We start from the raw sequence: 13,521 nt of genomic DNA on the forward strand, positions 1-13,521 counted from the left end.
GTTAGAGAAGTTGTCTACATCTAAAAACCACTGCACAAGCTGGTATCATACCCTTCGTAGTCCAATAACAGAATGGGAAAGCATTTATGAAAGTCCCCAGGCACACAGCAGCTTTCACACCAGCCTTTGTTAAGAGTCCCTCTCCTTTGCAGCCACCAAATTCACTTATGCACTACTTTAGAAAAACAGATGTTGCAACTGTGAAAAGGGATCCTTGGTCTTTCCAAAATCCTGGGATACAGAATTCACCGAGAATATTTTCAGAGTTGCTGAAAGAGGATAAACATTTTTTCTGGTTTACAGTGAACTACATAGTAGCAAGCAGTTTAATATAAGAAGCTGTGTTATCTATGCTTTCATATCAGCTTCTGCCATCAGCATCAATAATGATGCCAGCTGTCTAATCAGTTATACACCCTCACATGCCATCAGGCTGAAAGAGCAACAGAAACACAACACCTCTGAAAGAAGGAGGTCAATATCCTTGAAAGTCTTTTAATGAGTAGCTTTCTTTTTTCTCCATATTGCCCCCAAGACAATATGGACGGGAAAAATGGAAAACTGCTGCCAGGCTTTTAAAAGCCTCGCTACCCATCCCAGGAGCTACGTTTGGGTGTTTTTCCATTGAAAACCTGGGGGGGGGGGGGGGGGGGGGGGGGGGGGGGGGGGGGGGGGGGGGGGGGGGGGGGGGGGGGGGAGGAACATATGAGATTTGAGGTGGGGTCAAGTTTCAGATTCCAGCTTAAGGGGAGGAAATAACTCTGTTCGCAGGTTTTAAACTACTGGCTGCATTGTGCATGTAGCTGTTGGGGGAAGATTTCAACTTGCCAAAACGTCACTGGCTGGAAAACATTAGCTCTGCTTCGGTAACAATCAGGATAGCAGTCTGCAAGTGTCTTGTGCCCACCTATTACTATGCTAGTGAACACATCTAATTACCATGACTGGATTAAATATGTCCCAGGGCCTAGGGCAATCTCATGCCTGTGGGATCTCCAAAAGCCCAATATCTAGGGAAATGTTGGGGAAGATAAGCCATGCACTCACATCACTGTTTCCCTCCCCCACCATTCCCCTACTCCTGCTGAAGAGCTCTTTAAATTCTGCTGGGAGGACCAGCAACATGTCACAGAAATGCAGTCAGTAGTCGGGGTAAGCTTTATAACCTTAAAGGATAACGAATATGCAAAAGGAATAAAAAGGGTATTGTTTTTTCCTGCTTATTCAATTATTGATCTTTCAGGGAACTGTATTGCTTTCTCATCCAACTGACGAGCTTGAAACTCTGTACCTCAATCACCTCCGTCTCTTCAATGAACCTCCTGCTGACCGAGTGTAGGGCCTCCTGCGGCCACTCATGAAACCAGTCAATAGCTGTGCAGTTAATGATGGCTGGGAACTTCCGTGCTCTAACTCTCAGCGTGGAACCAACTGGAGAGAAACACAAAATGATCTGCGGAGATGAGGAGGGAAAAGAGAGTAAAGAATTACATGGCAAGTTGAGGCGATTAAAGAAAGGAATGTAGTGAACCATGGCAATGAGCCATTGCAAGTGGGTTCACAGCTGAAATTCCAATCAGCCTAGCCGCTAATGAACTTAGGCAAACTAGAATCTTACCTGATGCAAATAAGTTTTTTACTCACTCTATTGTATCTTATCCAAACAATGCCTACTGTGGGTGTCTCTCCTCCCTCCTCAAGCTGGTATCAGTTACTTAGGTTAAAGTATGTTAAACTCAGTAGTATGCCCATAAAATCTTGTCAACACAGACATCCAGCGTCCACTGATTCAGATAACCAAATAGTACTGGTGTTCTGGAATCTATGTAGGTTAAAGTAATATCTACTACTGTTTCAATATCTCAAAATGTCCAGAGGAGCTAATGGAGGAGATAGTTGCTGTACTTAACTCCCTAAAAAGATGTTAAGTTCGATTTAAGAGAATTCACTGAATGTCAAGCATTAGATGATCAAAAGTGGGAAGGAGTTCCTTTATTGCCCATTTCTACCCTCATAGGATGAGATGTATTGTTTCTGTTTATTTAGGAATACTTCATATCATGCAGTATCAACAGCTGTTTGAGTAAATATCTTAATACTATTAATTCCAGAGAAAAATACCAAAATAGCACTTTTACTAACACTGTAAAATGTCTAGGATTAATTATAATCATTCCTAATAACAGGAGAAGCCAGAACAGAGGTCACAGGAGCCCTCTAGATAGATGATAGGTTTATTCTGCCTCTTTATTCATCTGTCAATGCCTATATAATGTATTCATGGAAAACTGTCAAGAAGTAAAGTGACACTAACTAAAAAAGAAAAAGAAAGAAGCAGAGAGATAAAGGAAGCTATAGTAGGGGAAGACAAGGAGGTGAAACAAGAAAAGTCAAGAAAGGATGAAGAATTGAGGGGATTAGTCAGGAATAACATTTGGCAGGAATGGAAAGCTCTTGGGAGAGGAGGGAAAAGAAAGAATTTGGGATGAGTGGCTATACTATTAAAATGCCAATGGCTAGTGATTGCAGAATAGTTTTCTACAAATTCTTCCCTGTGGGAGTAACCCTTGAGGATGATTTGTTGCAATCAATTTGCATTTATGGACAATTCTGAATAAATTCCAGCAAACTGGGAAATCTACTGTTTCTCACTTTCATGTAGATTTCATACCCGGCTTTCTGAGTACCTTTGATGCAAGGACAATAAAAATCCAAAGTCTTGCACATACTGCTAAGCAAGGAGTCTCTCAGAGTGAATAGTATCTCAGTCTTCCATTTCAACCAGTAGTTTCTCTCCTTCTTAAATGTTAGGCACAATTACTTTTATGATATAAAATTACTTTTATGGAGAAGAAGGGCCGTGTGATGGAACGCAGACAGCTTTGCACAACTGCTGGCCCTGCTCTCAGAGAAGAAGGTACTGGTCAGTGAATTAGCATAAAGAACATAATTTCAGGAATCCTTTTGAAGACCATTATGGAGATGATGAAAGGGGGAGGAAGCAGAGGAGAGAATGAAAGACAGGCAGTGAGGGAGGAGAAGAAAGTGATGGGAGTGAAGGAAAAAGGAGAGATGAAGTAAAGAAGACTGACAGCTGTCAACATGAAAATTGCCAGATTAGCTAGTAAGAAGGCAACTGAAATTGTTACTGGAAAAATCCTACCATCAAAAAGGAAATTAAGGTCCCAAATCCATGCATTTGAGACCCTGATCTCAGTTTTGCATTGCACATATCACCAGTTTTAATTTCCATTTACTATTTTTTTAACCCCTAATTAACAGTGTCTCACAGGTAGGAATTCAGTTTCCATCATGCTTGGCACATTGTTTCTGTTTCCTTTAGCTATGATCTCATTGTGATTATTTCTTTGTGTGGTACATGGGGAGGGACAACTCATTCATGTTATAATGGAGATTTGATTTGTTATAGTCTCTCTGATTTCTTTAGCTGATCTAGTTTATGTACAGAAAAAGGGAACACGCCTCTCCTATTCACCTCAAATTCCTCTATCCATAACTCCCTTGTACATTTATGCTGGGTAACATATGGGTGGTACGCCCAGTGGGTGCAGTTTGGGTTTGAGTGGAGAGTCTAGATAGCAGCCTGCCAAGGAACCCAGAGGTAGCCAGGCTATAGCGGGAGTCTTCTTCCCCCCTGCCACTGACTTTCTTGTCATTGTCATGGTGCTAGCATTGGAGCCACATCAGCTACACCAACAGTGGGCAAAATAGGGTCCATGGGCTGGACCCAAAACAGCAAGCCACCAGGTCCGGCTTGCAGTCCAGCAGAAGCCTCAGGCAGGTTTCCTGACTGTTCCTCCCTCACATGCTAATCAAAATGGCTGGCTGCAGGGGCCATGTGTGTCTCTGAATGCAAGAGAAGAAGGAGAGCCATTGTGCACTGCCCCCCAACCCCAGCACAATCTTACGATTCTCATTGGCCAAAAAGCAGCCAACGGGAGTTGCCTGGGCTGTGTTCACACACTGCCTGCATTCCAGGACTCAGCGAAGCACATGGTCCCTGAAACCTGCTGCTTTGAGTGGCATGCAGGGGGCAGCAAGCAGGGAACCTGGCTCAGGAATCTGCTGGACTCTTAGCCAGAGCATGCATCTGACACTCCTCCTTGGTCCTCCACCCAACCCTCTGCCCTAGGTCACAACCCAAAACTCTGCATCTCCTCTTGTACCCCATCTCCAGGTCACAATACCCTCCCAGACCCTGCATCTCCTCCTCCAGCTCAGGATCCTTTCCTGCACCCATACCTCCTCCTGGACTTTGCACCCCTTCCTGAACTCCAGTCCCCTGCCCCAGGTCACCCAACCCTCTTTCACCCAAATTCCCTCCAGATCCACTCGCCAATCCCTTACCCCAAGCTCCCTTCTGCACCCAACCTGCACCTGCACCTTGTCCAGAAATATCATGCACCTTGTCCAGAAATATCATGGAAGAGTGCGGCCCCTTGACCATTTACCAAATTCTTGGAGTGGCCCCATCAAAAATTATTGCTTACCTTGATTTACCTGGACATTGCATTGACCTAAGTACACCAATAAAAAGCCTTACACCTCCCATGGAAGTGATGTTACATCAGTGTAGTAAGTTATTTCAGGCTGGTCTACACAACAAGCTTAGGTTGATGTTTTCAGCCTTAGGTTGAATTTGTAATGAGTGTACCTACACTGCTCAGTCCCTCCTGTTGATCTAAAGGGCTTTTTAAAATCAAATTCTATGTTCCACCTGAACGAGTGGAGAAATGTCTGATACAACATTCATGCCTCAAATTAAATTCAGAGTTACTGGCCTCCAGGTGGTGGTCCAGAGTGCTCCACTGTGAATGCTTTGGCAAGCACTTTGAACTCCAATGCTCTTCAGCAAGTTAGCAGGAAAACCCCCCAGGGACTTTTGAATGTTCATTTCCCACTGGAGCAGCATGGAGAGCTCACCAGCAGTCAAACATGCATGCCCAGGGTCACAAATGCCTCCAGCATGGAGCATTGAGGAGACATCAGTCTGAGTGCTGGGGTGAGTAAGGAAGAGTCTGTGCATGCAGAATTCTGAACCAGCCAAAGAAATGCTGGTATTTATTCCAAAAATCACATAGGGCATGATGGACTAGGGACACATTGCAATGCGGTGTGAAAATAAAGAGCTTAGACAAATGTACCACAGAACAAGCCTGTCTCTGGGCCACAGACAAGGGAGGCTGATGATATGCATCCATAACCACCCACAACGTTTTCATCCCATGAGTCATAACCACAAGGGATAGCTCAGAATTCCAACCTGCTGCAGAGATTCAATGTGAGGATGTTCTCTGTCGACCAAAGCCATCTACTGAGGACATACAAAAGTGCATTTGCTAAATCCGATACTCCAAGTCAAATTAAATATTATCAACCTAATTTTGTAGAGTAGACATGCAGCGGAAGCAAGTGTATAGTGTGTACACTGACATAATCAGGTTGACATATGCTGCTTTATCTTGACCTAATGCTGTACTGTAAACCAAGCCTCTGTTCCTGACATTCATGTAGATTTCATACCAGCTGTCAGAGTATCTTTGATGCAAGGACAATCAAAATCCAAAGACTTGTACACACAGCTAAGCAAGGAGTGCTGCAGAATCTAACAGTTTCTCAATCTTCTATCCCAAGAACATACGAAATGCATTTGACTCTTTCCATTTTTTCCCCAGTCAAAACAATTCAGCCAAATTAAGCAAACCATTTCAGACCAAGAAAATGCACCTTTTGATGTTCTCTAGCTCTCAAAAAAAAATTGCCCAGATCAAATTTGGAGTCAGATTCTCCTCCAAGACATAATTAAGGTACAAGATGAGCAGTGATCACAAAGGAAACGGGCTTAAATTAACAGTATTGGTTTTAGTAAAATGCTGAATAATAAAGACACCGTTTTTTACCTTCATTAAGCTTGAGGTTCAGAAATAGATTGAAATAGTTAATGTATTCATTTTTATATCTTATTGGTCTGTGTTTACACTGCAAATCTGGGGAAAAGAGGTAGGGAGGAGGAGAAGGAGGATGACTCAGCAATAATCCTAAATACATACAGATATCTGCTATCATATTAACTCATGAATTTTATGTCTCCTACAGAACAACATCTCTGCTTTGCAGTCACAATGTGAATAGATACGCACTGTTGTCTCCTGACATGGTAATTTGCACAGCGGGAGACGGCAAAACGGTAGCAAGATTGGAGGCATTTTGAAAGCAGTTTTTTAAAAAAAACCTTTTAAAAATAATAAAATCATAGGAACAATCAGAAGGGGTACAAAGAACAAGGGAGCAGGAAAAAACTGAGAAGGGGATACACAGGCATTCACAGCTTTTTTCCTCCTTTCTTCAAAAAAGCATATGAATTTTCTGTTCATGAGATTGAGACACTAACTAGAGCTAGATATAAAGCTGGCATGTACTTTCTCCATTAGCTGTGATGCACTTCAACCCTGAGGATCAAAAACAGCAGAGAATACAATTCATACCAAATCCTTCCTATGCCTCCCAGAGCCAGTAACCAAACATTCATCACATATCTTGGAAAACAACAATGGAGGACAGAAGTGATAGCAACAGAAGAGGCAGAAACAGAAAAGCAGCAGAGAGAAAGTGGATGTGAAACGAGGTGAAAATTCATTTGATATTAGCTTAACCCAGGGGACGGCAATAATTTCTGATGGGGGGCCACTCCCAAGATTTTGGAAAGTTGTCAAGGGCAGTAATCTTCTATAGTATTAATGGGGGAGATGCACGGTCTGGGGGTGCAGACAGGAGCTTGGGATAAAGAATTGGGGTGCAAGAGGGAGAATGGAGTCTGGGAGGGAGTTTGGGTGAAGGAGGTGGTTGTGACCTACGGCCAGGAACTAGGGTGCAGGGTTTTGGGATGTGACCTAGGGTAGGAGGGGATTGGGTTTTCCCACAGAAGATGGGGTGCCAGATCTGGGAGGGGATATAGGTGCATGTGGAATACTGGAGCAGGAGTGTGGGGCAGAGGGTTGAGGAAGGGAGGAGCTGAGGTGCCAGAGGCTTACCAGCCTGCCTGCAGAACTAATGACTTGCAGAGCTTAAAATGTTTCTACCTGCTTGGCCATGTGCTTGAGAGAGTGAGCAGGAGGGCTGTGCTTTGTGGTTGCCTGTTATTCGAACAGGTAGCTCCCATTGGCCAGAGTTTGTCCAGAAACTAGCCAATGGGATTGTGCTGAGGGAGGAAGTAGCATCTGAATCTTCCTCCCTCCCCTGCAGACTCAAAGGCTGTGTCTAGACTACACCTCTCTGTCGACAGAGAGATGTAGATTAGGCACGTCAAAATTGCTAATGAAGCAGGGATTTAAATATCCCATGCTTTATTAGCATAAACATGGCCACCACTTTTTTCTAAATGGAGCTTTTTCGAAAAAAAGGCAGCCTAGATGTGGATCTGTCAAAAATAAACCCTTTTTCAACAGATCCTGTAAACCTAATTTTTGGAGGAATACAGGATCTGTTGATAAATGGTTTGTTTTCGACAGATCCACGTCTAGACTGCCGGTTTTTTTTTTAAAAAGCTCTGTGTCGAAAAAAAGCGGCGGCCATGTTTATGCTAATGAAGCATGGGATACTTAAATCCCTGCTTCATTATCAATTTCAACGTGCCTAATCTACATCTCTCTGTTGACAGAGATTTGTAATCTAGACACAGCCAAAGAGAAAGTACCCCTCAGCCGCCTTTCTGAGCAGTGTGTGGGACTGCAGGGCAAACAATGGAGCCTGTCTGGGGCTCTCCACTGCCTCCAGGGGCCAGACCTGGTGGCTTGGCAGGCTGAATCCAGCCTGCGGGCCATATTTTGTCCAAGCCTGGCTTACCCCCTGCAATACAAGGACTTGTATCCATTTCAAAGTTTCTTTTCTTTACTGTTATAAAACTCCATATTCTTCTTATCTGTATAGATGAGTTGCAAAATTCAGGTGAGTGATCTTAAAGCAGGCGTGGGCAATAACTGACCTGAGGGCTGGACACGGTTTGCCAGGGTTAGCCCCTGGTTGGGCTGCTGGATGCTTTATTTACCTGTGCATCTGCAGGGAAGGCCACCCGCAGCTTCCATTGGCTGCAGATCACTGTTCCCAACCAATGGAAGCTGTGGAAAGTAGTATCCCGGTTTACGCCACTTCCTGCAGCTCCCTTTGGCCAGGAATAGATCCACGTCCAATGGGAGCTGCAAGCAACCATACCTACGAACATGCAGGCAAATAAAGTGTCCAGCAGCCCACTGGGGCTAGCCCTGATGCATCGTATTGCCCACCTCAGCTTTAAGATCCCCATGACACTTTTCACAAGAGCTAATTGTTGGACTCCAGTTTCCAACATGGAGAATTATGTGCTGCATACTAACAGTTCCCCATGATCTGAGATAAATAGGATGAAATTCAATAAGGACACTTATGAAGGAACAATCAGTTTCACACATATAGAATGGGAAGAGACTGTCTAGGAAGGAGTACTCCAGAAAGGGATCTAGCGGTCATATAGATCACAAGCGAAATATGAGTCAACAGTTACAAAAAAGTAAAAAAAAAGCAGCAGCAAACATTCTTCTGCTCTACTCTGTGCTCATTAGGCCTCACTTGGAACACTGTGTCCAGTTCTGGACACCACATTTCAAAAAAGATGTGGAGAAATTGGAGAAGATCCAGAGAAGAGCAACAAAAATGATTCAAGGTCTAGAAAGCACAAGCTATGAGACTGAAAGAACTGGACTAGTTTAGTATAGAAAAGAGATGATTGAGAGGGGACATGATAGCAGTTTTCAAGTATCTAAAAAGGTGTTACGAGGAGGAGGGAGAATTGTTCTCCTTGGCTTCTGATAATAGGACAAGAAGCAATGGGCTTAAATTGCAGCAAGGGAGGTTTAGGTTGGACTTAGGAAAAACTTCCTGTCAGGGTGGTTAAACACTGGAATAAATTGCCTAAGGAGGTTGTGGAATCTCCTTGTTCGAAGATATTTAAGAGCAGGTTAGACAGACATCTATCAGGGATTATTTAGATGGTGCTTAGTCCTGCTGTGATGGCAGTGGGCTTGACTCAATGACCTATTGAGGGCTCTTCCAGTTCTAGAATTCTATGAATATTTCCATAGGATATTGCCGTCTTTTTCACTTCCTGACGAAAATTGCTTTGTATTGTTGCTGTGTTAAACAGCTCCAACATTTTATTTATAAAACAAACTGCATTATGATAGGGAGTGAAGGGGTCTCTAATGTGAAATTTTAAATCACTAGTACAAATGTTTAGTGCAGACATGATTTACACCAGTGCAGCAACCCAATGGCTAGAGTCCTAGCATTGATAAGGCATGTATCTAAATACACTCACATATAATGTCACAGCCTAGTCCAATAATACTCAGGTAAAACTCCCAATAACTTCAAGACTGACTCAGGGAAGAATTAGTCCGTAGTCTGTAACACATTTGTACATTATTTTGGTCTCCTTCTGCATGAAAGCTACTATGTAAATGTAAGCTCACTGTGAAAAGCATTATCCATGTGGAAATGTGCATCTTTATGCATGGTGTCCTGGATTTTAAATGCATTTCGTAGTATATTGAAATAATCCAATTTTCCATCACCAGCTGCTGGTTTCACAGAGTTTCTATCACGTGTGATTTGCCTTACTTTCAGTTGTAGTCGCATTCGGTCCAAAAAGAATCTCCAACAATTTTCTCTGGTGTCAATCAGACCCAGGCTTCGGACCTCATTCCTAATTCCTGTAATAATGCTATCCATATCTTCATTGCTGAATAGATCCGGGATTTCTCCTACATAACAGCATTAGGGAGATTGAGGGGGAGGAGAGAGAGGACGAATCAGAAAAGTTCCAAAAAACAAGAATCCAAACTATTAACTAAAGTATGTCTGGACTTAGCACAGGGGGGTACTGGTCCATGACTGGGGTAGGCACAAGGGAAACAAACAACAACAGTTAGGCCGTGTCCAGACTCAGGGGTTTTTTCGGGAAAAGTAGCCTTTTCCCGAAAAAACTTTCCCTGCGTCCAGACTCAAGCCGCGTTCTTTCGAAATTATTTCGAAAGAACGCGGCTTTTCTTTCGATGGCGGTAAACCTCGTTTCACGAGGAAGAACGCCTTCCTTCGAAAGTTCCTCTTTCGAAGGAAGGCGTTCTTCAATGTAAAGAGGCCGTCTTCGAAAGAGAGCATCCAGACTCGCTGGGTGCTCTCTTTCGAAAAAGCGGATTTCTCTTTCGAAAGATCCGCCTGCAGTCTAGACGCGATCTTTTGAAAGAGGCTCTTTCGAAAGAAGCCTGCAGTCTAGACGCGATCTTTTGAAAGAGGCTCTTTCGAAAGAAGCCTGCAGTCTAGACATAGCCTTAGTGTTACCCTCTACTTTTTTTTAATCTAAAGAGAGAATTATTTCTCAAGTGAAAAAAATTCTGTTTTACTTCTATGAACCATGCATGTGATGGCCTTTAAAACAGTAGTTCTCAGACTTTTGCAAACAATGATCCCACATTACAAGTGATAAGAGTGTCAGGTCCTCCAAATTCAGAATCCATACCCTAAAATATTAACAGAACCTGAATCTCCTCTCTTCTCCACTGGTATAATCAGAATAAATGCAGATAAATCAATGCAATTACACCAGTGTAAAATCACATAAGTGAAGAGGAGAATCAGGTGCATAAAGTCCACAATTTATGAATTACATGATTTTGTTATTAGCCTTCTGAAGAGGACTCTGGATCCGTAAGCAAACTAAGTATAATACTCAAACCCTGCAAACATCTCTAAGACAAATAATCTCTCTCTCTAAAGTTCAGTGAAACCACAGACTATTTGTCACTGGGGAAGATCTTTCAAGAAATGTGTTGGTTTAATCACCTGATGCTAACAAGTCATTAATCAGCACAAGAAACCGTTCATCTGAAACATGGGCATCTGTCAGCAAAAACACAGTGGGCATGCTCTTGGCTCCAGTCTTGATGTACAAATTGGCAAGATCTACCTGTAAGGAAAAGAGGCAATCATTCATGTTTTGTTAAAGTGTTGATACAGGAGGGAAAAGATATGAAATGCATGTAATTGACATCAATGCCCCATTGATTTACATAACTCTTTCAATTTATTTACAACTGTTTAGCTTGCCACATTACATCCAAAGGAATAAAAGCAGGTTACCTCCAGTTTTAGACATCTGATGACAAGAATGGTGACTTTCACATGACCAAATGGTAATGATGTGAAACAGGCTTCTATCAATAAAAAAAAACTTCCTAACATAGTGGAAACTAATATCAAAACACTTCTACCAAGTAACTCCTTCTCAAAAACAGTTTTAATTATGCTAATAACATCTGAGCATCACACAGAAAAGCCAGCATAATCTTTTTGATTCTTCTTATTGTACCTGTTGTATGATGAATGCAAAGGATTATTTGTTTTGCTACTAAAAGTAGTACATGATTTCACTAATAGGGGAACGGTATGTTATTATTATTTGTATTTCGGTAGCATCTAGGAACCCAGTGTCATGGACCTATATTACGTTGAGCTAAGTATTGTGCAAATACAGAATAATTTAGAAAAACAGAAGACATTACCTGTGTTTTAATTTGTTTCATTTGTGATATAGATTATTTACAATGACAGTTTATATGCTCAGCCAGCCACAGGGCTAGCAGGTTCTTCCCCTCATTTCCCCATCTCAGCTCCTTGGGGGGCAAAAGCTAATCTGCTGCTATAGCTGAGGTTATGTTTATCCAGCCTTACAAACCAAACTGTGAACTGCAATTTACACCAAAATGCAATGCTGCAATTTCTGCGTGGATGCTGTGGGTGTGAACTAATGTTTCTTGTTCACCTTAACACAGTCCCCAAACCGGATGTGAGCTAGGAACCTTTTGGCTTGTTCCCACACTTTCCACATGAAGGCATCACAGCCCAGCATTCACACCCTGGTAGTATAAACTGCAGAGCAGTGTAGAAAAGCCCCAAGTCTTCACTTAAAGTGATTGTCCTCCAAATCTGATATCACAATAAATAATAGAAATAATCAGGAAGATGAGCAGATGATGAGGACTTCAGGGTACAAGGATTATTTTCCCACAGAAACTGAACAATACCAAAAAAATCCTCAAAACCCAAAACCAAATGGCTGTATGCTCAGAAGCATCCCTAGCTAGAAAGCTTCATAGAGTTTTCCATAAGGCAGCAACAGCAACTGAGTGAGATCCAAATTCTGCCGTTACAAACTGCATGCAAACCACCTAACTTCTAGGTGGTTTCAAATCAACATTCTTCAAATATGGAAGAAAAGCAGCATAAAAATATAAATTCTTGTCATTCATTATAGGCAAAATCCTAACTTTTTCTATTATTATATATGCTTGTAAGGTTCTGTGGATGGGAAGTAGAGCAGATCCCACTAGGCACCACTATGCAGTATGTTATCAGCTTTCATGCTGGTGCAGGAAAGGATGGCTTGGGGATGAGTGTGATTTGAAGCATCTCTTACTGTGGTATCTACTTTTGCACTTTATAGCCAATGAAGCATGTGCCCTGGTGACTTGACCTTGGTCCAAACTGGCAGGTAATTTCCTATTGAGGCCATAGTCCACTCACCAGGGTCACACAGACACCCTCATCCAGTACTCTGGCCACTAGGTTTGGAATCTTTACTTGCTGCTTCACAAGGAATGTGAAGCAGAAGAAATTCTATATAACCTCTTCCCCTCTTAGGGCACACAGGGCTCAGTCCCCAAGGTCCTCACCAATCTAACCCTGATCCAGCAAATCACTTAAGCACATGCTTAATGTTAAGTATATGAGTAGCTCCATTAATTTAAATAGCTCACATGCAGCAGAAGACAGAATTCTGTCCTGTAAGTCCAAGTAAAAGTTTTATTCCACTTAATTAGCTTATAGCTGATCACCAAAAACAAACAACAAAGGAGATAATTGTAATTACCATAGTTTTTACCAGATGTTTGCGGCTTAGAAAATAGCTATCTTGAAGGGAGGGGTTGTGGGTGGGCAGAGGAATTCCCACAAGATTTAAGGGAAACTACTGAAATACTGTAAAATATATAATAGTACCCTCCCCCCTTCAATTTGGCTATTGAACTAAAGAAAATTTTAAATAGCATAACTGAAAGCCCCAGGAATTGCAAGTTTTGTTGCTAAAAGATAAGCTGTGAATATAACCGATTTTTCAATTTACTACCCAATGAAAAATCATTTTGGGTTGCCCCAAAAGAAAATTATCTTAATGTTTCAGGTAAGTTAGGAGAATAATTACTACTGTTTGGTTCAAATGAAATGATTAGGGTTGGGGGAGGAGAGTTTTCAATGTTTAGGGTATTTATAACCCTTTTTTTTGTCTCAAAAATTTTGCCCAGCTCTAATCTCAAGTTGTGCAGCCCTTCCTGCACTCTTATTGTAAGCCCACAGGTTCCAAGCAGCAACTTCTTGAAGTCATTAATTCTCAGGGGAAATCAAACAATATCTATT

At 42.1% G+C, this 13,521-nt stretch overlaps 1 protein-coding gene across 1 annotated transcript in view; it reads right to left on the reverse strand.

The window, feature by feature from the left end:
* DNAH11 (dynein axonemal heavy chain 11) overlaps positions 1–13,521 on the reverse strand; it is a 190,061-nt gene that overhangs the window by 37,362 nt on the left and 139,178 nt on the right. The window contains exons 53-55 of the mRNA XM_089776661.1: positions 10,894–11,017; positions 9,673–9,815; positions 1,292–1,453 (exon numbers count right to left, since the gene is read on the reverse strand). Of these exons, the coding sequence (XP_089632787.1) occupies positions 1,292–1,453; positions 9,673–9,815; positions 10,894–11,017 (429 nt within the window). The remainder of the gene's footprint in view (positions 1–1,291; positions 1,454–9,672; positions 9,816–10,893; positions 11,018–13,521) is intronic.

Source organism: Pelodiscus sinensis, chromosome 2, assembly GCF_052426305.1.
Source record: "Pelodiscus sinensis isolate ZL-2025 chromosome 2, ASM5242630v1, whole genome shotgun sequence".
In the NCBI taxonomy this organism is placed as follows: Eukaryota; Metazoa; Chordata; order Testudines; family Trionychidae; genus Pelodiscus; species Pelodiscus sinensis.